Raw genomic sequence first — 25,792 nt, forward strand, 5'->3', positions numbered from 1 at the left:
TTGTTTTGTTTTGTTTTGAAACAGAGTTTCGCTCTTGTCACCCATGCTGGAGTGCAATGGGGCAATCTCAGTTCACTGCAACATCAGCCTCCTGGGTTCAAGTGAGTCTCCTGCCTCAGTCTCTAGAGTGACTGGGATTACAGGTGCCTGCCACCACACCAAGCTAATTTTTCTATTTTTAGTGGAGACAGAATTTTGCCATGTTGGCCAGGCTGGTCTCAAACTCCTGACCTCAGGTGATCCATCTGCCTTGGTCTCCCAAAGTGCTGGGATTATGGGCGTGAGCCACCGCGTTCAGCCAGGAGCTCATTTAAAGTGAAATATAAACACTGGTTTAATTTGCTAACTTATAAAATATATATACTAAATATGAATTAACATATGTGCACATACACATTTCTTCCCTTATGACCTATATGTAAGCTTTAGATCTTCGGATTTCCTAGAAAGTTCCGTGTAGCCAATAGTATGAAGAAAGGAGAGAAAAATTCTAACCTATGTTCTCCTGGTGGAAAATTGAACCACGGCAAGAATCCATAACCTTCCCATTGCCAAGCAAAACATTAAAAGAAGACACAATAAACATATTCCTGGTCCTTGAGACTTGTTCAAAACACTGAATATTACTAAGCATTTTCTTGTCCTTTTCTCCAGCCTGCCAAGAGGCTGAGAGAAGTACTGGAGAGTACTGAAAAGAAACCACATCCTCGGAGAAGACCAGAAATACATCTGCTAAGAAGTTACAGTCTATGGGCAGTTTCATGTCCATCCCTCTCTCCAAAGAGAGGTCCCTAAGAGTTAAAGTAGATGACGTGTGTAATAGCTTACCAACAGCATAATTAACCAGAAACTCTCAGAGGAGAAGTTCAAGAAAGCTTTCACTATGAACTACTAATACTGATGAAAAATCAGAAGGAAAGTTTCCTTATCTTGGCAGGGTCAGGTTAAGGACTGACAACAGGAGTCTAGGTGCTGGGGAAGCCACATCCCCTTCTCTCTTCTTATGGTTAACTTTTCAGGTCCTTAGAAATGGGAGAATTATTTGTACACTAAGGGAAGCCCCATAAGTCATTTTTCTATTCCCCATCTCTACTCAGGTATCATCTCCCATTTGTCAGGGAAGACAGTCAGACAGTTTTACAACTTTTTTTTTTTGAGACGGAGTCTCGCTCTGTCACCCAGGCTTGAGTGCAATGGCACAATCTCGGCTCACTGTAAGCTCTGCCTCCCAGGTTCACGCCATTCTGCTGACTCAGCCTCCCAAGTAGCTGGGACTACAAGTGCCCGCCACCACATCTGGCTAATTTTTTGTATTTTTGGTAGAGACGGGATTTCACTGTGTTAGCCAGGATGGTCTCAATCTCGATGTCGTGATCTGCCTGCCTCGGCCTCCAAAAGTGCTGGAATTACAGGCGTGAGCCACCGCGCCCAGCCTCTTACGACTTTTAAAACAATCTATTCCATTGAGGAATCCTTATATGATTACACGTACCATGGTTATTAACTAATGGGATCCCTCACCAAGTTTCCTACAACACATACTGTCTAATCTTACACTTGGAAGAGATAGCCAATCACCGACAATGCATTTTCTCCTTTCATAATGTAGAATTGTCACTGAGAAGTGGCTTCCAACAAAGGACTACATCTTCCAGACCCCTTTGCAGGGTAGATGTGATTGTTTTCATGGGTTTTGGACCATGGCATGTGAGGCCCTCCTAAGCTTGGCCTTCCTGTGTCTCCTTACTCCATGTTCTTTTCCCTTTCCATCAGCTGGTGACAACCTGCTGGAATGGCCATAACCCTCCATCCCCTAGGCAACCTCAGAAGTCACATGTTGTAAATGGCAGGGCCTCTGAAATGACTGTGGAGTCTGGGCACTGGTTGTTTATTATAGCAAGAGATCTGTAGAATGTGTAATTGGGTATGCCAAGACAGGATTACAAATTCATTTTCACAGAAGGTAAAGCAAAGTGACCAGACCTATCAGAATTTGGGGGTCAATGGACACAAGCAGGATTCTTTCCTCAGTTGCTTGTGTAGATGGCCAATTCATGATCTTAATTTAGTACATTTTAACTTCTTTAAAAGCATGACATATGCACCACAACCTGCATTTTATAGCTGATGAAAAAGATAAGAATATTAAATATACCACCCCCCTCCACCCAGCTTGAGTTGTTCTAGAAATAAAGCTTTATGCTTAGGAGACAGCATCAATTAAACCTCATAAAAATCTCATTGACAGCATCATCAATCCCTTATGGTTGGAAAGAGCAAAGTAAGATGCTTAGAAGTGGGAACTGAAGATGCCAACTCTAGGACCTATTGCCATTTCTGTGGCATTTTCATTTCCATTGCTTTGGTACCATGATAGGCTTAGAGTTTAGTAAATCAGAAACTGACCCCAGACATCTAGCAATTGTTCTTTATTGAAAAACACTTTCAGGAAAATCCAAGGAAATACAGAAGCAAGGCAGCACCATAGTCTTCCCAGCCAAGGTGGAAGTGCCTCTGGTTTCTCCAGCAATTCCCATTGGAGTTATCATGACTCAAAAGTCTGTTGCAATCAGTTGTAGAAAGGCGCAGAGTGGCAGTTGGAATGCAAAGAAATGTGCACAACCCAGAGCTCTCTCAGCTTTGCCAAAACTCAAGTGTCCCCATGGGAGGGTCTTGCAACATATGTTCTGTTGAGCAAAGAGGTTGCAAACCAAGCAGTTATTGCAATAAACACCACTTGTGACAAACAAGGTTTGTAAGTTTCAATTTATTTTTTAAAAACGTTTGTCTTCCTCACTAGACAATCAACTCTATGAGGGCAGAGACTATGTCAACACTGTACCACCAGCCCCTGGCACACAGTAGGTACTCAATAAATATAAGTTGGAAGGATGGATGGAGGTAATGGATGGAAGGATGGATGGAAGGATGAATGGAGGGATGGACGTGACCCAGTCAAAGTGTGATTAGGAACATTCTCTTGTTAAGGGTGGAGGAAAGAGAGGGGAGATTGAGAAAATAAGATAAAATACATTGATGCTTATCATTTTTGGTGTTTGAAAAGTAGGATTGAATTAGGACTAAGAAATCTAGAGAATTTTACCTCTTTCAATGCCCAAGCCACACTTTTCTATCACTTTTAAACTGAAAACATAAATGCCTTTCTAACATTTGCTTTGCTGGTAGGAAACGCTTTAATAATCTCCAAGTTGCCATGGCATCGTTAAAAGAAAGGATGTCATGCCCGGGTCCAGAACTTAAAGGTGGCAGGCACCAGCAAGCACTATTGCTCCAAATGGGCCTGCCTTACAGGTCCTCACTCCAACACTGCTCACTTCCTCCAGCTTGAAAGTGGAGAACATGTTCACATGCTGGGTGGTAAGTAGGAGGAACTCTGATCAGCAAGAAGCTTGCAGTGGACAATATGAGGCATTAGTATTTTACTGGCCACAGTGTGACTGGGTTGCACTCTTCTGACATTAGGAAGAATTTTATGCCTGGGCAAAGTCAAAGTTTTTTCCTTTAGTCACATTACTCAAAGAATAAGTTGACTGTAACCCAACAGCACTTGCCCAAATTCCAGGACTCTGTTTATGACTATTCTGAGGCAAACATCTGCCTGTGCAGTTTGTCCTTCTATCCAGTCTATTCTTTGGGGTCCAGATCCTTAGTCAATCTCACACCCAGTGCTATCTGCCTCATTGCCCACCATCAGGAAGCAAAGAGTATGGTGCAATAAGACAACAACCTGGCCACGGGATCAGGAATGGGGTCAGGTCAGTTGATGAGCATACTCATTAAACATGTTCAAATGTTCCCATCCCACCCACCCACATGACATGGTCCCGAGCCCTGAGATCTGTATCCCAAGAACCTCAGTTGAGAAATCTTTATGGCAGCTTCACTGTTGCTCAAGAACCGGGGTATTGTAGCAGCCTGGGGGCAGGTTGTCCCTAATGTTCTCTAAGTTCTTCACATCAGCCAGAATCCCATCTATGCTTGTCTCCAGCAAATGGAGGTGGCCCCGCTGCCGACGTGCCCTCTCTTCCAGCTCTGACATCATGGGCCGCAGTTGGCTGTTGATCTGGTTCTTGGCTCGGGAAAGCTTCTGCTCCAATAAGATCAGCCCCTCTTCATCTACACTGACAGGCTGGTCTATTTCAAGGAATGAGACATGAGTTAACATAGAAAACCTGTAGTTAGATTTCCTTGAACATGAGTGCCTTTCTATACCCATAACTAATTCCCGTTTCCACTTGCCTATAGCAAATAGTATACCATGAATTTTAAAGCTTATTTTAAATTAGAAATCATCTAGAAAGAGTTCTGAGAAGGCTAGCCTAGCTACTGGACTATGAACAACCCTGTTCGAGACTCTGAGCTATCTAGTTCAGCAACATGATGTCTGGAGTTTTCCTTTCGTGTTAGGGTCAATAGTTAATGCTCTGAGAAAAAAAAAAAAAAAGAAGAAGACTGAAGGTCATAGGGGACTGAGCACTATCCAAGCCCTTTGCCTAACATAGGTCACTGCTAGGATTAGAATCAACTCCAAATTATGCTTTCCAAACCACTCTTAAGAAATATCTTGCTGTTTTCTATTAGAAGACCTTTAGAAACTGGCTGAGCTTCAGGGTTAAAGAGGCCAAAGTATGCTTTGCCATTTGGGGAATGGATTCCAGCTGCTAGAAATTGATGTCAGACATCATTCTGGCCTGAAACAGCAGTCATCTGACTAGATGTTATTTTATTTCCAATATAAAATAAAATCACATTCTTTCAGGTATGTGTTACCCATAGACTATTTAAAACTAATGTCAGTATGAAGGGCACCTGGCCAGACCCATTTAGTTCAAATAGGTTTGAGTGGCCCTTGGTCAATTCGAACTCAAGGTCAAGTTGCCTCACGTATCTGAGCTGAAGTGATAGTATTTGACTGCATGAGTTTATTATACCTAGAACAATTATTCTCTTATTGCTCCAGGACTTAAGAGAGCACACAGAGTAGAAACAACACTGTAACAAAAATGTTGATCCAAATGGATCTTTCACTTGGGGTCAGGGAGAATTTAGGAATTTAGGATTTTCTGACATGCAGAGGAAGTTAAGCAAGCTAGGGAACAAAATAATCTTGTCTATGGGAAGGTGGCATGAGTTACTAGAAAAGAACACAAGCATTGGAGGCAAAAATATCTCAGTTTGGATCCTGGCTCTACAATTTACTATGTGACCTGTGGGGCATTATTAACCTCTGAGCCTCAGTTCAGTCCTTCATGAAATAAAATAATAAAAATGATAAAACCCACCATAGAGGACCTTTACAAGACAAATGATATTACACCATGAAAACATCTGGCATGGTACCTGACACATAGTAAATGTTTAATAGCTTCCATCTACCCTGCTGTCCCTACTCTCCCATATTCTCTTTACAGGTCTCATTAGTTTCATTGCCTTTTTTTTTTTTTTTTTTTAAGAACACTAAACAACCCTGCTAAAGTTTCAATTGGGGAGGTTTGTGTTTTTTTTTTTTTTTTTTTCTTCTCAATCCATTGAGGGCATTTTACTGTTATAGGCTCATTGGATCACAAAGCAGACCCAAGACTCTAACAACACAGATGATATTGGTCTCTAAGGGTGATGATGACACCCTACAGAAAAATCCAGTTTTAAACTTGTTCTACTGAACTGGAATAGCAGAGCCAAACCTTTTCCTAAATGTTACTGGAATCTGTGACGAATCCCTAGTTCCACATCTGCTGCAGTCCAAGCTTGATAAAACAGTCCAAGTAAGGGTTTGATATCAGCTCTATCTAAATCCAGAAATTTAACCAAAATAAGTTTTCTTCTGGGAGTGATTCTGTAAGGAAATCTGATTTTCTTCCACACCATGCCATCAGATCTTCCTAAAATTATCTCACAGGCCTACTCTCACCACATTTCTTCTGGGTTATTTACCCGAGCAACTCAAGTTCCTCCCACTGGTTACATCAAGGTATAACTTTGGTTTGGGAAGGAACAAATGTAAAATTGGCAAGCGAGTCTTTTTTTTTTTTTTTTCCTTTTTTTTTTTTTTGAGACAGTCTTGCTCTGTCCCCTAGGCTGGAGTGCAGTGGTACAATCTTGGCTCACTGCAACCTCCGCCTCCTGGGTTCAAGTGATTCTTCTGCCTCAGCCTCCCGAGTAGCTGGGATTACAGGCACCCATGACCACATCTGGCTAATTTTTGTACTTTTAGTAGAGACAGGGTTTCACCATGTTGGCCAGGATGGTCTTGAACTCCTCACCTCGGGTGATCCACCTGCTTCAGTCTCCCAAAGTGCTAGGATTACAGGCGTGAGCCACCACACCCGGCCGGCAAGTGATTCTTGACTTCACAGACTAGCAGAATCTTCCTTCACATCTTCCCAGCCACCATTCTACTGCCTTAGAGCAGGCTCCTGTCATTTCTCTCCTCAATTATTTCAACAATATCTTAAGTGGTCTCAACCTGCCTTCTCTCTAACCCCCCTTCAAGCTTTTCTCCACTTGGCTGCCCTAGGGATCTTATACAGTGGTGATGTTATTCCTCTGCTTAAAACTGTCCACTGGCTTCTCAGGGTCCTGGCCAGACTCCTAAGCAGGATTCCCAAGCTGTCTCGTGTTCTGTGAAGTTGCTTGTATACACCCAGTTCTTTGGCCCACAGACCTTTACCCACAAGTGCAATAGGTGTTCAGTGACCCATCTTAGCCATGGTAAAACAGGGTCCAATAAATGTAAGGGAACCTGCCCAAAGTATCTGGGCCTGGAAACAAAGCACATTTACTGATATTCTTAAGGAAAGCTGAGATTCCCCTTCACTGGGGCTAGGTATAGTGAGTGTTCTGGAGCAAAGCCCTGGAGAATGTGGGTACTTCACATACCCATCAGATATAGGAGGCCATCCAATGTGTTGAGTGTGTCTTGGATTGTAACCCCAGTGTTCTTGGCTCTGGTGTCAACCCTCTGGGCTTCTGTAATCACCTGCGGACAAATAAGCACAAACCAGCCTTGAAAAGGTATTTTCCATGTTGGCAAGTTGAAAGGGATCTCCTGTTGAAAGCAACAGGAACTCACCATCTGTACTGCATCCATATTCGTGTCAAACTCCAGCTCCTTCCTTTCCAGCTCTCCTTCCACTTCCCTCATCTCACTCTTGAGAGAGGCCAGTCCCTTTTCCATGGCCAAGGCTCCATCTGCTGTCACATTGGCTTCCAAGTTCAGACTCCCAATCTCCTGGGAGAAGAAAAGGAGCCAGGGACGGAAGGAGAGATAGGGGTGAGGTACAAAAGCATCCCAAAGACAACCGTAGAAAAAATACAGCTGCAGCCAGGCCCTGATGGAGTAAGTTAGATGAATAATGAGAGAATCAGACTTAGGGACACACCCTTTGCCAAGCTTTGCCTCAAACAAGCTAATTTGGGGGTATGTTTTTAGGGACTAGGAAGGTCAGTGGCAAGACACTGCTTCCCTCTCAACTCAATGCTCACCAAGTGTTGAACAGAGTTAGGAGCCATTTGGGAAAACCCAGAGGACAAAAAACACATCATTCTCTGTCATGCCTCTTTGCTGTCATAGTCTTTTAATCTGGGGCTGCCATGGACCACAACAGGGCTCTGAGCCTCAGAGGTTAAAATAAGCTCAATGCTCTCTTTCCCTCCACACCACCCTTGTGTTTGGTGCTACTGGTACCAACACACATGTTGATTTCTCTTTTACCTGTTCAATCTCACTGGAGATCTCCAGGGCCTCCCTGGCCCCATTCTTTGCCCTCTGTGCGTCAGCAGCAGCACTCCCCAGGGCTCTTTCTGCTTGCTGGGTCTTGTCACTGGCGTCTGAAACCTTCTGGCTGATGTAGGAGAGTCTCTTCATAGCTTCTTCAGCTTCTGCTTTTCTGTTGTCCACCTGCAGGTCAAACTCTGAAATGAAGAAAAAACTGCCATGAAGATGAAAGCAAACTTACAAATGAGTGAAAGAGGCTGATGTTGTAAAGAAAAATTCCTGAAAGAGTGTTATTACTGACTGGGGGTGAGGGTGTGGGAAGTTGCAGCTGGAATTAACTTTCTTATCTAAGAGAAAGCATCTTAAAAGATGCATTGGAGGGGTTATAATTATTCTGTTGCTTAGAGAAACTGAAAATCAGCCCAAGTTCCACAGTGCTGCAAGAGTATCAAAACTGCAGAGTGGATCAGAAGCAGGTAGAATCTTTGAAGCCCAAAGCATCAAGCCAGAGCTTTAAGCCCTAAGCTCCAATGATAAGAATTGGGTTTGGGTTTGAATGGATAGAGAAGTACTTTCCATGAAAAAAATTTCAAAATTTTAGGAATGTTTCTCTTTTGTGCTTTACTGAAGAAGCCTGGCGTTTTAATGAAATCTGCAAGGCACAAATCCAAATCTCCTGGGATCTAGATGCAGTGACAAAGGTTGCTCTGTTATCACCACAAAGAAACATATCAGTTCCACACTGGAGCCAACCAGACTACAGAGGAAAAGGAAAAATGTCTGTACAGTAGTAGTATGTTACATCTGTGAGGGACTTTAGAGATCACATAGTTTAACCTTGTCTCTAAAGAGGAAGATATTAGGTTCTGGAAAGGTTACGTGACTTGCCTATGGTCACACAGCTAGTCTGGCCTGGTCAGGTGGCCCAGCAGAAATCAGAACTCAAGGCTTCTGACATCTAGCTCTATTATTACTACTACATTAAATATTAATGTATTAATATTTTATTTAGAAAGATATTTACTAAGGATCCCAATATACCTGCCACTTTGAGAGACATACGAAAATTCAAAGGAAATCAGTCATGGCTATACCCTTAAAATACTCAAGTGACCTGAACCATGAAGTACTAACCTCTGAGGTTTTTAAGGATGCTCTCAACTTCATAAAAAGTTGCATTGCCCATACTTAGTGCTTCTTGTGCTCTGCTTTTAGCAAGATTGGCACGGGAAAGCAGCTGATCTGATTTCTATAAAAAGGCAGACAGAACAAGATTAGAGGAAGTACATTCCTGCTGGCAAAATCACTCTGACACATTTCATGACAGCAGATTGTTGTGATTCACTGCAGAGTCTAGGGGTGCTGTAGCAAACCCCTCTACAATCTGGGACAGAGCAAACTTTATAAGTCCACGACACATTCCATATAGAGAATGGTCAAACTCTAGTCCACCATCAGGGACAGGAACGGTTTTATAAATCATAATTTTAACTCTAGATATTTCCTGAAGTCAAGTAGTAGACTGAGCTAGACCAAAATTAGACCCAAGAGGCCTAGGTCCTATTCCTAGGTTTGAGGGCTGACTCACTGGGTGGAGCTGAGCTAATCACACCAAGATCTCTGCAACTGTTACTTCTTCCATAAGCAGTACCTTCGTTGTTGATTTTTCCAGAAACAAGGTCTTGCTCTGTCACCCAGGCTAGAGTACAGTGATGTAATCGTGGCTCACTCGAATTCCTGAGCTCAAGCGATCCTCTCACCTCAGCCTCTCAAGTAGCTGGGACTATAGGCATGTGTCATCATGCCCAGCTATTTTTATATTTTTTATTTTTTGTAGAGATAGGGGCCTCACTATGCTGCCTACGCTGGTCTCAAACTCCTGAGTTCAAGTGATCCTCCCGGCTTGGCCTCTAAAAGTGCTGGGATTATAGGGATGAACCACCATGCCTGGTCAGAGAGTTTTTGATTATTCTTCTTGCCATATGTATTCATATGGTAGGCATTCAATACATGTTTATTGAGTTAATGAATTAACAAAGTAATACCTCTCTCCCATTCTTTCCATTCTGTAAGAGCTGCTGTGTTTCTTCTTTCCAGTCTCCCAGATTCTTTTGTGCACGTTTGAACTCATCCATATGCCTGGTCACCAGGCTTGAGAGTGAATCAGCTTTTTGTTTGATCCTCTTTGCTTCTTCCACCTGTGAGCCCAAAGAAACCAAGGAGTCTGACTTCTGCTTACCAGTTACCACACCAGCTTTGTTAGGACCTGGCACCATTGTTTGAAAATAGCAACAGCCTTAAGAAGCCAAGAAAATAGTCACTAGCCATCCAGGCCCCAAACCTAACAGAAATGAGTCAGTATGCCCCATGAAAGTAAGGCAGCAGGTCCCCTCAATGTCAAACAGGCTTTGTGTCTGTTCTTTTTTATTTTTTAAATTTTTACATATTAGTTTATATATTCATGGGAACATATATCCATGGGAATTATGAATTTTTTTCTGTAGGTAGTAAACAAAATTTTCTTAATCGAATAAGTTTGGAATTGTTAAGGGAACTGATGGCAGAAACAATGCAAAACTTTTGAAAACAAGTCATCTCCGAGTGGCTATACATAGAGATATACTATAGGTTGGACTCAAGTGTAAACAAAAAACTTTATAAAAATTTCCCACAGATTTCAACAGTCCCCAGAACTAAGGAAGATACATAAAACTTTTATCCAGTAATAGGTTTAGTATGGGTCAAAGCCTTTCCAGAGACTAGGATTGGGGTTTAAGAACAAGGAAATGGATAATTAAGAAGGCTAAATACTCTTCCCACTCTAAAACAGAAATGGTCAACATGGAGAAAAAACTGAATGGTTGAACAATATTATGGCATCCCCAGAGAAGAAAGTATGTATGGCCCTCCTGTATGTCAAGCACACAGGCCAGATGCCCTCACCTGAAAGGACTGATCATTGACTCCCTGAAGCTGAGACACCGAATCCAGGAGGCGGAGACTGTGCTGATAAGACCTATCTGCTTCAGTTTCTGCTTGAGTGGCCTCCCTTGTCAACTGCTGGGCCAGGGACTTGGTTTTCTCCAATCTGGTATTGGGGGTGGGGTGGGGAGGGCGCAGTAACAAAAAGAGGACTTTGAGCTTTTTTTTTTTTTTTTTTTTTTTTTTTTTTTTTTGAGACAGGGTTTCGCTCTGTTGTCCAGGCTGGAGTGCAGTGGCGTGATCACAGCTCACTGCAGCCTCATCCTCCCACACTCAAGCAATCCTCCCAATTCAGCCTCCCAAGTAGCTGAGACTACAAGAGTGAACCACCACACACAGCCCCCCTTTTTTTCTTAATAAAAGCAAAATTTCACCCTGTTGTCTTGAAAGTATGTAGTTGGAATAACCAGAAGAACCAAATAAAATTATTTATCAGATACATGTCCCTCTCTACTAAACATAAGCCTTTTAATTTATATAGGTTGGGTCAGAAAAATTCAATCCCAAGTTCCCCACTTCTTGATAACAGAAATATATTTCTGTATTTTTATATCTCCCCATGCCATCAGATGGGTTTACTCACACCCTTCATACACCAGAGAGTGACCATACCTCCAAGTATTGTAATCACAATCAAAACATAAATTTTATTTAGACTAACCAACCTTTTTTTCTTCCAGTCTTAAAAATATCTACTTTTCCCCAAAGTAAAACTCCCATGTTTTCGGCCCTTTTATTCTCATTAATAATATGTTTTTACAGCTAGTACGGTGCCCCTCAAGTATGGTTAGCATTTTGCCCTGGGAGTATCCAAGGTATATGAGCCACGGGAGGACCCGTAGGAACATACTTTTCCACAACCCCCTGCACCACAGCACTGTCAAGGCTACCGCTTCCGCTTCCGCCTGCTTCACGCAGGGCCTTGTGCACCAGTGAGAGGGCTTGTTTGGAATAGTCCTCAGTTTCTTTTGTCAGTTGCTCCATGTTACTGGCCGACTCAACGTGGCTGAAAGGATTAAAAACAAAAGAATAAGAGTTTTCACGCAAAGGGCTTCCTTTAGGTCGTTCAGTTAAACGAAGGGCAAAGAGTATGGGAGCTGGTTTGATTTAGAAAAACCCTACAGAACTGACCCAAATTACATGGAATTAGAGGCGCTATCAAGAAGCAGAAGGTGTTTTGGAGAATTCGCCTCATGTCATAGACCTTGTAGTGATCTTTTCCGTTTATGGCATAATCACTGGAGGCCCGGAGCGGAGTGGAGGGTGGAGATGGGTGGGAGCAGTCTCAGGTGATAAAACACTGCATCTGTAAGTTATTTGCTGCAGGAAGAAACCTCTAGGTCTTATTTCACCCAGGATCCAACCCCTACTCACTTTCGCTTCAGCTCTAAACTGGACCCACCACCAGGGGGACAAAGCATGTCTACAAAATTTCCCTGGATACTTTTGGTTCCTCCTGGTTCTAAAAAGTGCTTTTTTGAAAAAAACCCAGAGAAACAAAACCAAAAATCAATGCGCTCAGGAGGCAGCTCATGTTACAAATACACAAAACAGCCCTCTTCCGCTGACTGAATTCCACTTGGGATTAACAGAGTCTGCTACCCTGCTGAGCACTCCCCTACCAGCAAACCTCTTAAACACCATAGGATTTCTAGTCAGAGTCAAGGATGAAGGGAGATGCATGTTATCATTGGGGCCCTGCAGAGCCGGTTTTCAGGAGGAAGTTCCCCCTCTGCAGTCTTGGCCCCCACAGGCTAACAAACAACTCGTTGCTACTTGTTCCCAGCTTGGTGTGGGAGTCCCTGAAAGCTGCAGAGCTTTCTCTTCCAAGGGCTGATTCATTTCACGTGGCCCAAGGAATCACATCTGACATACACCACAGCCATACTGTGAGTCATAGGGAAATGTGGGAAAGAAACACCCTCACCCCCAACTCCTGCCAAATGACCCTGCCCAGTGGCCACTTACATGCAGTAAAAGCCAAGTGGTTAAAAATTGGTTTCAAGGAAGGGAATGGCTGCAAAGGAGCCTGGAGAGAATAAATATCATGCTTGGGTCCCTGATACCCTACCGTCTTATTCAAGTCTGACCTGGCAGAGACGGCTTGAAGCAGAGGTGCCCTCTAATGCTGCTCACCTTTCTGCTAATCTCGTGGCCTCCTGAGCCAGACTTTTAAAGCCATTTGGCCCCACGTAGTGGTCTGAGGCAGGAATGTTCTGTGGGAAAAGGAGAATCGGTTAAGGCGAATCGGTTAAGGATTTGCACTTGGCCATGGAACTTAAGCAGGTGCAGCATCTGTCCTGTCAGAACCACTTGTCATTAGTCACACAGGGTTCCACACGCTGACACTTACACCATGCCTCTATTCACCATTATCATTCTATTTTTAAAAAGTATGTATAGGCTGGGTGTGGTGGCTCATACCTGTAATCCCAGCACTTTGAGAGACCGGGGCGGGTGAATCACCTGAGGTCAGGAGTTCAAGATCAGCCTGACCAACATGGTGAAACCCCATTCCTACCAAAAATGCAATAATTAGCCAGACATGGTGGCAGACGCCTGTGATCCCAGCTACTCGGGAGGCTGAGGCAGGAGAATCGCCTGAACCTGGGAGGTGAAGGTTGCAGTGAGCCAAGATCGCACCATTGTACTCCAGCCTGGGCAACAAGAGCAAAACTCCATCTCCAAAAAAAAAAAAAGTATGTATAGACAAGAACAAAGAAATCCAAGTTCCAAAAAGTCTGTATATAGATATAGATGCATTAAAATATATATACATAAAAAAACCCAAAACAACAACAAACAAACAAAACAAAAATTGTTTTCTTGCTGGGAACCAAAAAAATTAAAAATTAAAATATATACATGTACATATTTTTATATGAATTTAAAGTCCAGTAGAATATATTCCAAGTTTTAACAGTAGTTATTTGATAGTAATGGGATCATAGAGAATTTTTATTTATTTTCTACAGCAAACATTTTCGTAATAAAGGAAACAATCAATACACATTATTTTCAATGTGACTTCCTTATTATAGTATCTGATTATCATTCCACTTCCTCTATTCATCTCCCACCCATCATTTACATTACTGTCACCATAGCCTTCTTCATTCAGAAATAGAAGAGTGCTCAATCAAATCTCTCCCTCCTACCACATTACAAACTACATTAAGAAAATCATATTGGCAGCATTTTTTTCCCATTTTCAAAACCATGTCTTTATTGGGCTCCCTCCCTCCCTCCCTCCCTCTCTCCCTCCCTCCCTCCCTTCCTTCCTTCCTTCCTTCCTTCCTTCCTTCCTTCCTTCCTTCCTTCCTTCCTCTCTTCCTTTGTCCTTCTTTCCCTCTGTCCCTTCCTTCCTCCTTTCTTCCTTCTTTCCTTCCTTCCTTTTCATTCATTCATTCATTCATTCATTCATCCATTCATTCATGCACCAGACATTTACCACAGCTATACACTGTACTGTAGGCTAAGAAAGTAAATATGAACTAAAGTAAATCCTGCCCTCTGGGAGTTAACAAGCTAGGAGATAGGCAGAAGGGAGGTGAGGCAGGGCCAAGATGAGGATGTAGTTAGAAATAAATGAACTAGGGAGAAGAACATAATGCAGTAAAATAGGAAACTGCAGAAGGCCAAAGACATAAATAGATGTGACTGTTGCAAGGAAAAGAAGTCCAACCACCTGTCAGGTAGATCAGAAGCAGAAAGTGAGCCACTGAGAAACAAAGTGAGTCAGTGAGATCTAGAAGTAGATCTCCCAACACAGCAGTAATTCTCAATACCTTAGCCCAGCAAAACCTACAGTGTTTCCCAAGGAAGCTTCACTTTCTGCCAGGCTCAGCTGCATCTGAGTGATGAGCCTGTGAGTATCCCGAACTTGGTTCTGGTACTGACTTCCCACGGCCCGAACTCTTTCCACAGTCATCTTGAGGTCATCCAGGCGGCTCCGGTAGCTGTTCTCTTGGCTCCTCACCTTGGCCAACTGGAGACCAAGGGATCTGCTAGCACCTGAAAGCAAAGAAGGAAAGGGAGCATGAGCACTTTCTGGGTCAGCATAGAGTTAGCAAACATAACGGAGGGTTGACTGGCTTATGGCCAAATGACAAAAACACAATAGAGAAATGCATGCAACCATTCTTTTATCTCCATCATTCAAGTCGCAGGGGGAATGTCACAGACAGTCCTTCCACTTCTGCAAGGGCTGGTTGGAGATATTTCCTGAGCTGATAACCATAGAAGATTTTATGACCTAACGTAGCCATTCCTTCTAGGACTATGAATTCTCTTCTGTCTGAAGGGAATTTGGCCTTCATCACCTTCTGAAATCTGGGCATCTCTCAGAATGTCCCGAAGGGCCTGCTCAGCCTGCTGCATCCTGCCTTCCAGCTCTGTATCAAGTACTGCTCCATCACCACCCTGAGCCTTTGAAATCAGGGCCTCCATTCTCTGAAGCTGCTGCATAAACTGATCCATCTGAAACCACAAAAGAAAGATCAGAACAGAGGGTGGAGACCATGTACCCAAGGGATTGTCCAATACCAGGTACCCTGGGGATAATACTAAAAGTCCAGAAATGCTTAGCATGTCATAGTGGTTAAAATTTTAGACCCTGGAGCCTAGAGTCCTTGAGTTTGAATCCTGGCCTCACTACTCACTAGCTGTATGACGTTGGGCAAGTCACTTTCTTTATCTATAAAATTAGGATAATGAAAATAAGAATAGTATCTCCTAAAGTTATTACTTGGACTACCTGGGTTAACATCTGTAAAGCTCAAGCTTTACTATGCAGTTGGTATTTGTAAAGTGAAAGCAGTTGCAAGCTAGAGACAAGAGAACAGTGCCTGACGCAAAGGAAATGCGTAAAAGGCTTGTTAAATAGATCAGTTTAGAAAACAAGTTGAGTTTGTTCTACATTTGGAGTTCTGTTTGGACCTTTGTCTTCCCCAATCCTCACTCCAGGAAGAAAAATAGTTAATAATTAACAAGAACATCAAGTTCATTCTTCTCTGGAATTCAAATGAGAAATTTCTGGAGGCCATTCTTGTTTGGGAAGCCTTGATACTTTCTGGACTCCTGATATCTTTTATGTTTATGTTTTTCTTCGTTTCTTTTACAAAGACATCTGTTGAAAAAAAATCGAGCTGGAAAGTGACATATTATAGTGGGAAGAGCCCTGAACTCAGTTAGGGGACATGGGTGGGATTCCGAGTTCCACCTAGCCATATCACTTTGAAAAATTTCAAGTATTTTCAGACTTTATTTGACCAATGAAAACTGAGGTCAGAATACTTTTCCATTCAACTCAACTAAGTTATCATTTGTGCCAAATGAAACAATATCTGCAAAACAGGTTTTGAAAATGGTATATATAAGAACATAAACCTGAAGGATTATCACTATACAGAATTTTTTTAATACAGCAATTTTTAAAGAAAGAAATAGTAATCACACTCCCATCCTCAGGAGACTAGGAGGATCCTAGATCTGTGACAGAACCACCCAGTGGACACTTAAGCATTTGATTCTGTGGGGTTAGGGGTGGTAAAGAGAAGAACGTATACCTGAATCTTCACTTGATTATAGCAAGCTGGACAGTTGAATGCTCCGTGCTCACAGCTGGGGCCACCAAATCCTGGCTTACAAACACAGGTGCCATCACTTCGACATTCTACAGGCTCTGAGCCCATGGGGTTGCAGTTGCAAGCTAGAGACAAAAGACAGACAAATGGAGCATTCACATCAAACTAGTCTAGAAACTGGAGGTAGAGCAAAGATACAAGGAAGGAGATCAAGGCTCCAACAGCAGAGAATCCTTCTACGCCTCTATGAACCTTCTTAATACAGATAGGTCTTAGGAATCATGCGGCAGGTTTGCCTGGTGTGTGTGCCTGCGGGGAGATTATAGCCTTTCTGGCAGTGCTCATTTTCCTCCGCCTGTTAAACTAAAAGCCTGTTAGATATTCTGCAGGCACTCTGGCTTTGCTTTCAAGGTGAATAACATTTCTTCTGGGCCCATTACATGCCAGATGTAGACATCCCCCTCTATTTTGCAGATGAAGAATGTGAGCTCCGGGAAGTTGAGTAATTTGCCTGACGTTACATGGCAAGTAAATGGCAAGTGGCAATGAGAGCTCAGGAAGGGCCAATGTTCTTTCCTCTGTTCTGCGGCCTCTGGTGTAGGAAATACAGTTAAGAAAGTAATACCTTTACTCATTCAATCAAATTGATTAAGCCAGGTTCTGTTATAGGAGTTAAGGATATGGTAGTGGGTGAGACACTTTGATGATTACAGTGATTCGCTGGGTGACAGTGATTCTCTGGGTTGTTCTATCTTCAGTGCGCACAAAACGCTGATTACATATCTAAGTATGTTGTCATTATTTGCATACATATTTGTGTATCTTCCTTATTATCATACAAACTCTTCAAGAGTTGGGATGACTTATTCACCATTATAGCCTCAGTATCTAGGTCAACACTGGGTACATGGTATGTGCTTGATATAGGATAGTTGAGTGAAGAAATGTGTGGTATAAAGCCAGTGAAATTTCTGTTAGTAACCTAGAATTACAGCTACAATTAAAGACAGAATATAGTTAGAATATATAACTAGAATTATAATGTGTATAGTGGGCTTTCTTTTATCCACCACTTTGAGTTAAATATTAATCATACATATGAGGAAACTGAGGCTCAGAGGGAGTAATTGGCATAATTAGCACAATATAATAGGTATGTTACAAAACTGGACTTGAACTCAGTCCTGCTGGTATCATATGGGCTTTTCCTCTCATGAGGTGCTTTCTAGCACATCACAGCCAACCCAGAGACTGGAGTCTGGTCTGGTCTGGTCCAGAATTCCCCAAGGGATTTGTACCACTAAGTAGAAGCCTCAGGTTGCAGAGGTCCTCAAGCACTTCAAAGTGGAGACTCTGGTGTGAGTGGGAGGCTGTGAGCTCCATGCAAACCTCTGGGTCTTCATGAGGAACCAAGAGTCTTTCAACCTGGTTGTCCAGAGTGGCTCTGGACTTTTTTTTTTGAGACAGACTCTTGTGCTGTTGCTCAGTCTGGAGTGCAGTGACACGATCTCAGCTCACTGCAACCTCTGCCTCCTGGGTTCAAGAGATTCTTGTGCCTCAGCCACCTGAGTAGCTGGGATTCCAGGCACCCACCACCACATCCAGCTAATATTTGTATTTTTAGTAGAGATGGGGTTTCACCATGTTGGCCAGGCTAGTCTTGAACTCGCAACCTCAGGTGATCCACTCGCCTCGGCCTCCCAAAGTGCTGGGACTACAGGCGTGAGCCACCATGCCCGGCCCCATTCTGGACTTTATAAACAAAGTTAGGGTGAACAAAATCCTGAGTTCTGGGCACCAAGGTCAGCCTGGGACTGAAGGGTGATTCTGTGGGGCAGGCCAGCTCCTCTAGAACTGAACTTGCCTCTAGAATATAATATGTACAAAGATTTGAAAGCACAGCTGGGCAAGAGGACAGGTCTGCACATTCATGCTTTGATCTGCAGCAGGCCTCAGGAATGCTCCACTACAGCTGCTACTTTGAAGCTGTCTCGTTAGGAGAACTTTCGACTCTTACCTTTCTAGACATCAATTATGCTGACTTCTGAGAGAGTCTCTTAAACTACTTTACAGCCCACTCCCCTTCCCACTTGAGTTTGCTCAGGCTTACTCTCGAGTCATTTATTACTCTCCTACAACAGGTTTGGCGGCCACTTCCCTGCCTCGCTGCTTGGGATTGGGCATAGGATATGGCCCCGTGTTATCTCCCCTTCTGCGTAGGAGTGTAAACCTGACCCTTTTCACTTCTCCCACCCAGCTTTAACCTAGCTCTGTCTTCCAGACCTGGCTACAGGGGAAACCTGTCTTAAGGCCTTTGACAGATGAAGAAAGGCCCAAGGTGCTCACGGGTCAATTTGGTCAGAGAACCAAAGTAACATCGCAATATGAACTGCCATTGCCCCTGCTTAGATGGCAAGCAAGCGCATATGTACACAGGCACACACAGACACAGCCTGCCTGGGGTGGAGTCCTACCTCGACACTTTTCTGCTGGATTGGGAGCCAACGGGTCCCCGAAGTAGCCTGCTTTGCACTGGTCACAGTAGATGCCGGCTGTGTTGTGGATACACTTCAGACACCTGCCTGTCAGCCGGTCACAGTTCCCAGAGGCACTGGGGTCCACATTGTTGTTGCATTGACAGGGCTGACAAGGCCTCACTGGGCCATGTTTACCAAAGGGGTCCCCAAAGTAGCCATCAGCACAGAGCTCACAGCGGGCACCTGGGAAGGAACAAATGACCAAGCCTAGGTCGACATCCATCGGGAGGAAGACCAGATGCAGAGACCTAAAGTTGCAAGTCACCCTCTAGAAGAACCAGAGAAATGTGCTTCTCCAGGGACCCCCGAACAAAGCCCTCAGGAGCAGGTGTCAAGGCAGGGCTGGCCCTCTCACTCCATGCCCACCGCAGGTTGCAGAACACAGCAGCGCCACTAGGAGGCTTAACTAGCTGGCTGGGAAAAAGCAGGCAGCTCCACAGAAGTAGTAAGGTTTTGAACAATACCCCCAAAACGGCTGCTGAAGAATCCATTCTTCTTTCAGACTGACCAGCAGAAGGATGTGACATTTAAGAGGTCACTAAGTTTTCCCTCTTTATCTCAGTTCATTAAGAAACAAACCATGTGCTTGGTCTGAAAATGTCATCTTCTAATGACAAACCTCTCAAAACAGCTTCAGGTGTTTTCTCCCATAATTGCACTCTGCTCTTGCTTAATCCACTTTACCTCTTGGGCATCGCAATAGCTTATCTTTAAGACATTATCTTTAGAGTGAGCACATTTAGGTGAACCCAAAGTCATTACAATTTCCTAGAAATTCCTCAGAATAGAAGCTATTTGCACACATTCATGGCATCAGGACAGGAGGAGGCAGGTAGCGGAGCAGACCCGTGGCCTTACCGGTGACCCCAGGAGGGCAGTTATTGCACACCACCTCCTCTGTCTCCGGCATCACTGAGCAGCTGAACCCGTTATGACAGGGACAGGGCTTGCAGCTGCGGGGGTCATGCGGATCGTTGTAGAAACCAATTGGGCAGTCAGCACACTCAATGTCAGGATTCTCATCCCCTGAATAACAGTCTCCTGGGGGTAGGTGAAGAGTGGAGGGGCAGAGAAGTGAGCAGGGTCAGACAATACATTTCCTTCAACATGGGTCAGAGCGGAGAATGTCAAAGTGCCTGAGCACTGGCATTCACCCTTGCCACAGAACCAAATCTACGCACGACCAAGGCCCTGAATCTCACCCTTGCTCCCCTATCCAAAGTAGACACCCACTTCTTTTACTATCCATAACTTAACACTGTTCCCCATGTTCTCTGTGGCCTGACACCACTTGTCTGCACATTCATTTAGACCCGGACTTGTCTTTGATCTCCCCACACAATTCTTGCAACTCGACACCAACTCCCCTACTCAGCACTGAACCATGACGACCATTTCCTGTAACCTGGCACCTTTCTCACAACCTTGTGGCATTTCCACAATGAATAGGATTGAGTGTAATAAGGCACCATGTCCATCTTCCCTGACTCCAGCTCAGCTCTCCTTAATCCTTTCCCACCTCTGATGTGAGTTCAGCCATGGTCTTTCTTACACAGCTCTCTCTCTCCACACGACACCCCAGCCACCTGGTCCAGGTGTCATTTCACTCACCTGTGTCTGGATCACAGGCCCCTCCCCCTTGACAGTTACAAGGAATACAGGTGCCAAAAGGCCCCAGTTTCGCTGAATCTCTCTTGTAGCCAGAAGCACAATCCTGGCAGAATTGCCCCTTGTACCCAACAGGACATATACAGTGTTCAACCCAGGGTGCCGGGGCTCCAGAGACGGGTCGGGCTGAAATCAGGGTCACATTGTCAATGTACCCAGTACCTGCAATTGAGAGAACAGTTTAGAAGTTGCAAGTGGTACAGTCTGAAGATCTCAAGTCAGATCTTTCATGGGATTTTATTTTTCTTAACTCCCTAACAAAGACAGGTGGTGTTCATACATCATGCCATGTAGAGAGGTATAGCAGTCCCCCACTGTGACTGAGCACACAGGCTCTGGGGTCAGAAAACCCAGGGCTTAAATTCTGATTCCACCCTCACTAGCTGTGTAAATTGGGCAAGTCACAGCCTCTCCATGACTGTGTTTCCTCAACTATAGACAAGAAGTAACAGTGGTATTTATCTCCTATGTCTGTTGTGAAAATTAAATTAGATAATGCATGTATTCTAATCTACCTGGCATATAGTAAGAGTCAATACATTGTTACACGTTTCTGCTCCCAACTTTATTTGCTGCATCAGTGACATGGAAATGGTGCATGCTAGCCACGCTTCCTTTTTACGTGAGTGAGTGCAGAAAAGCTTAAGAAACTCTTGTTAAATAATTCCAGTTGGGATTAGGAAGACCCAACAAGTGAAATTAAAAAAAAAAACAATGGAATTAATAGAATACATGATGACTCAAACAGGGTAGCATAGAGTATAATCTCAAAAGGAAAAGTTGCTCAAGGAACAAATAAGACTGTGTTGTAGGTACCATTTCCTAGCTAAGGAAATGTGTCCATTTACTGTAGATTATCTTTCTCAGATAATCAGCTTTAATAAAAATTAAGTGGCCCTTTTAGCAAGGTAGCGTCTTTCACCCTTCACTGGTGCTGGGTGCTGACGTCTTTTTAGAGAAACATTTCTTCTAAAAAAACTTCTAAAATATAAAAATTCAGATCGAATCAATTATTCTAGGTCAGAATCATCAAATAACTTACCTACTTGTTTGGAGACTGCCACCACCTTAGAGAGCTGAATCAAATTAAACTAAAACCTAAGAAGAGAGAAATTAATTTCTCTTAGCCACTTACTGTATTCTCCATATGTAGCTCGGATGCGGAGGGCTGTGAGATTCCGCAGTAACCTTCGATATTCAAAGTAACTCAGCTGGGGGCTCCAATGACTGCTTGGATGCTCATTTAACCTGTATAATTTAAAATCAAAAGCTTTAAAAATCCGATTCTTACCACATACCTACCTGTTATAAACTATGCCTGAGGATATGGGAACAGCTAAGCCCCTTCCCAGTCCTGCTTAGAAGGGGGCACAGGACTGAGAGACGCCTTTTCATAGGCATGTACTTGGACCTTCCTCGCTCCATGGGGAGGGCAAACCCCAGAGAAAGTGATGGAGGGCATCCCAGTGTGGGAAGTCCAGATCCAGGGGTGACGTCACCTGAAACCATGTTGATCCCAAGTCCTCAGACACCACTTTCTATTCTTGACCACCCATAAGCTAGTATTAGGAATATCTCCACGTTCCAGAAGTTCTGATTCTCAAGAGCAACCATTCATCTTTTTTAAAAAAATCATTTCTTTGTTATCTGAGCACATTTTACTTACTTTTTTCAAAAACCGGTTTCCACTTTTACATTGTCCACATTTAATACTTTTTAATTTGGCATCGTAGTGGCTCACTGTAACATATCACCAGCCCCTGTGCTGTTCTTCTAAACTTTGTTTTGTTTTTTACTGAAGTATCTCATACAGGAACAACCCTACCCACCTTCATTTCATTCACTGATTTGTTAAACAAAAGTTGACTGTGCACTTGGTTTGGGCTAGAAGCTATGTCAGGCTGGAGGACACAAAGACAACAGGGAGAGGTGATCACCATCCAGCCAGGGGAGTCGGATGGGTAGACACACAGTTATAATAAGATGCCATGAATGCTATAACAAATGCATGCACAGAGTGCCACGGAAACACAAAGTGACTGTAACTTTACCTGGGATTCTGAGAAGGCTAATACAAAGGAAGAACATGGAAGCTGAATCTCAAAGAGTAAGTTCACCAAGCCTGGAAGGTGGGAATGGGCATTCCAGGCAGGAGAGCTGTGTGTGTGTGTGTGTGTGTGTGTGTGTGTGTATCATTAGAACACATATACTCGGATATTTGATACATGCTTTATTTGTGTTCTGTGGGTCTTCTTTTCCCTATTGCCATTACCTTGCCCTGGGTTAGGCCCCTAATCACTCTCCATTGAGCCACTGTGAATGTGTTCTGAGGGTCCAGTTAAGGGCCCTACCCAAACTATCACCCATATGGTGCCTGTATTTGCACCTAGCCTTCACATCTGATGATCACACTTCTCAACTTAACAATCTCTCAATGGCTCTGCATCGTCTTTCCAGCATGGACAAGATCTAAGCTCCTTGATGTGACATACAAGGCCCAACATGATGAGTCCTTTTCCAACCTTTGCAAACGTTATCTACCCATCTACAGCATGGAATGCATGCTGTATTCCAGCCATAAATATTGCTTGCCAGTTCTCCCCTATATTATGCCTTTCTGCATCCCCACATATATTAATAGAGAAGGGTTGCCCTTCTCTGACTTTTCTCCCTGGAAAAGCCCTGTGGACCTTTCCATTATTAGCCCACACATTGCCGCCTCCTGAAGGTTTTCCTGACTCTTCCAGGCAGAATCGGGCACTTTCTAAGACCCCATGAACATGCACCACCCCTAAAGCAATTATCCTACTGTATTATGCTTGCTTTTTGACATGTTATACATTGTACTAGACCATGAGCTCTTGGAAGGCAAAGGCCATGTTCCATCTTTATTTCCCAGCCTCCAGTGCAGTACTGAGTACTTAGTAGGCACAGCTCCCTTCCCCAGCCTCTCTGCAAACACCATGCAGAACTCCTATTCTATAGACACCATGCAATCCCTGTAGACACACACAAAAACATCCATAAAGTCACTCCCACCTCTTTCTCCTACCTCACTTCTCACTGCACTCCTCTCGCCGACTTAATGCTCCACTCATGCTCAACCATTTGGAATTTTCTAAATGCAAAAACCTTCTTCAAGCATTGCATTTCCTCTGCCTTGTTAACCTTTCCTCCCTTTTCTTTCCTAAGAGGGCTGCCTTTCACATTTGTCATGTGGTCCTGGGAAGCTTTCCTTCATCATGCCAGTGTGGTTCAGTCATACCTCCTGTATGTGCTCAGAACTTCTGTGTCTACCTTGTCTATTTCTGTCCCTTGACAAACTGCACTGTAATTATCTATTCATTTTTCTCTCCCGTTAGCCTGTCAGCTGCTTGAGGGAAGGAATCATGTCCTTTCTGAGCGCATAGCAACCTTCATGGTACGTAAAAGGTGCTCAGAAAGGCTTGTTGAACAAATGAATGATAATTGAATGAATAAAGAACGGACTCAAACTTCAATCACAGTTTGCTCTAATTGACCAACTTGCGGTCTCTCTTTTTACCTGAGTGTGTAAGTCTTGGTGAGCCCACAAGGCAGTGTCTTGCCAAGTGGCATCAAGGGAGCTGTGATCCGTAGACCAGCACCTTCCAGGATCACATCGTGGGCAGATGGGTGTCTGCCTCCTCTGTCCACACGGTAGTCAAAGGACAGGCTTTGCCCATAGCTCACCTGTTGATTCCCAAGAAATTTGGCTGTGAAACAGAGTGTTAAAAGATTGAGATCAGTTGTGAAACTGGAGAGGCAAACAAATGCAAGTTTGCACTGGTGTCGGCAATTTTCGTTGAAGTACTGTGTCATGCTGCCCCAAAACTCCTTGCTAGCAGAGTCAGGACCCGGTACTGGACATAGCTATGACACTTTGGGCTATGAAGGAGGGTTAGTTACTGAAATGATAAGAAGGCCTTGTTATAAGACAATTCCATCTATTAGATGATTCATGATGTGGCCCTTATGACAGACTGTTTTGTAAAAATCCTAGGCCTATCAGCATAGCACGACTTGTTACATAATGCTTTAGTTGACAGAATGCCTTCATAAATATCATCACATTTGCTGACAATAATTCTGGGAGGCAGGCATTAGTATGCTCATTTAACAGTAGGGAAAACTTAAGTTCAGCGAAGTTAAGAGAACAACTTGCCCAAGAATCACATATGTGCTAAGGAAATGAACTGGGGTCAGAATTCTAGCCAGTGCTTTTCCACCAAGGCACATACCACTGACTGATTTTTTTTTTTTTTTTTTTAACTTACAAGTATTTGAAGTTTTAAGAAATGCTTTGTTTTTGCTTTCCACCTGCTTCTCAATAGATCCATAGGTTTGGCCACAGTCCTTGATTTCTTGCCTTGGTGGTAAACATAGAAACTTCTCGTTTGATTAAAGGAGGCAGCTCAACCAGGGTCTGACCTCTGGGACACCCCATTCTACTCTGTTGGGGCCATTTATTAGTGACTTTCAAATCAGGCTTAACCCCCAACTCTCTTCTGGAGATGCTGCTACCCTGAATGCAAAGTGATATGGTTTCCACAATTTCTAACTCAATTTCTCTATCCTGACTTCCTAATCCTATAAGCTGGCTTCCATAGGAGAAATCATTCCTCACATACCAGGAGCCACAAAATAGACAGGGTCTGGTCGTCGGGCTGAGCTAAACACATCTTGATGGCGCTGTGACCATTGGAGCTTTGCAGGAGACCCATTTCGTTGGACAGCCTTCCAGCCATCAACATCTGGAACACAAACAAAATCAGTCTGCATCAGACAAGCCCTCCTCATCTATTAAGTTAAACAAGGAAAGATTTGCTTGCCAACAAGTCCTAGTGGTGAGTAGCAAGTGGGGTTTTCTCAATATTTCCATATTTGTAAATGGTACTTAAAATTATCCATGTACCTCTCTATGTGGGTCTCTACTTCACCTGCTCCCGCCCCACAGCTGCTATGATTTCTCATCTTTGAGTCTGACTCTTGTGATAAGATAGCAGGTTTTCTTCTGCCTGTAATTTCCATTTTTTATATTTATATATATAAACAGGCTCTGGCCTTAATGAAGTGAGAGGGTCCAGTCTTTTCAAAGGGAAACTCTTAGTATTGAAATAATATCAATTTCCAATATTTTTATAGTGCTCTGTAGCTTGGGAACTAATTTCACATAAATTAGCTCATTTATTATATGTGAAAACAGCATTATTAGTGACTGTGAATTCCAGGAAGACTCTTATACACTCTCCAAACCAAATGAA

General features: G+C 43.4%; 1 protein-coding gene across 1 annotated transcript in view; it reads right to left on the reverse strand.

Moving 5' to 3' along the window:
• Positions 1 to 2,751: 2,751 nt before the first annotated feature.
• Positions 2,752 to 25,792, reverse strand: part of LAMC2 (laminin subunit gamma 2) — a 66,010-nt gene continuing 42,969 nt past the window's right edge. Inside the window, exons 7-24 of the mRNA XM_007989243.3 lie at positions 25,160 to 25,282; positions 24,055 to 24,244; positions 21,646 to 21,758; positions 20,454 to 20,672; positions 19,701 to 19,883; positions 18,780 to 19,025; positions 16,288 to 16,430; positions 15,043 to 15,199; positions 14,529 to 14,734; positions 12,857 to 12,936; positions 11,571 to 11,726; positions 10,682 to 10,826; positions 9,784 to 9,936; positions 8,873 to 8,987; positions 7,736 to 7,935; positions 7,094 to 7,252; positions 6,901 to 7,000; positions 2,752 to 4,155 (exon numbers count right to left, since the gene is read on the reverse strand). Coding sequence (XP_007987434.3) covers positions 3,902 to 4,155; positions 6,901 to 7,000; positions 7,094 to 7,252; positions 7,736 to 7,935; positions 8,873 to 8,987; positions 9,784 to 9,936; positions 10,682 to 10,826; positions 11,571 to 11,726; positions 12,857 to 12,936; positions 14,529 to 14,734; positions 15,043 to 15,199; positions 16,288 to 16,430; positions 18,780 to 19,025; positions 19,701 to 19,883; positions 20,454 to 20,672; positions 21,646 to 21,758; positions 24,055 to 24,244; positions 25,160 to 25,282 — 2,942 coding nt within the window. The 3' untranslated portion in view covers positions 2,752 to 3,901. The remainder of the gene's footprint in view (positions 4,156 to 6,900; positions 7,001 to 7,093; positions 7,253 to 7,735; positions 7,936 to 8,872; positions 8,988 to 9,783; positions 9,937 to 10,681; positions 10,827 to 11,570; positions 11,727 to 12,856; positions 12,937 to 14,528; positions 14,735 to 15,042; positions 15,200 to 16,287; positions 16,431 to 18,779; positions 19,026 to 19,700; positions 19,884 to 20,453; positions 20,673 to 21,645; positions 21,759 to 24,054; positions 24,245 to 25,159; positions 25,283 to 25,792) is intronic.

This window comes from Chlorocebus sabaeus, chromosome 25 (genome assembly GCF_047675955.1).
Source record: "Chlorocebus sabaeus isolate Y175 chromosome 25, mChlSab1.0.hap1, whole genome shotgun sequence".
NCBI lineage: Eukaryota > Metazoa > Chordata > Mammalia > Primates > Cercopithecidae > Chlorocebus > Chlorocebus sabaeus.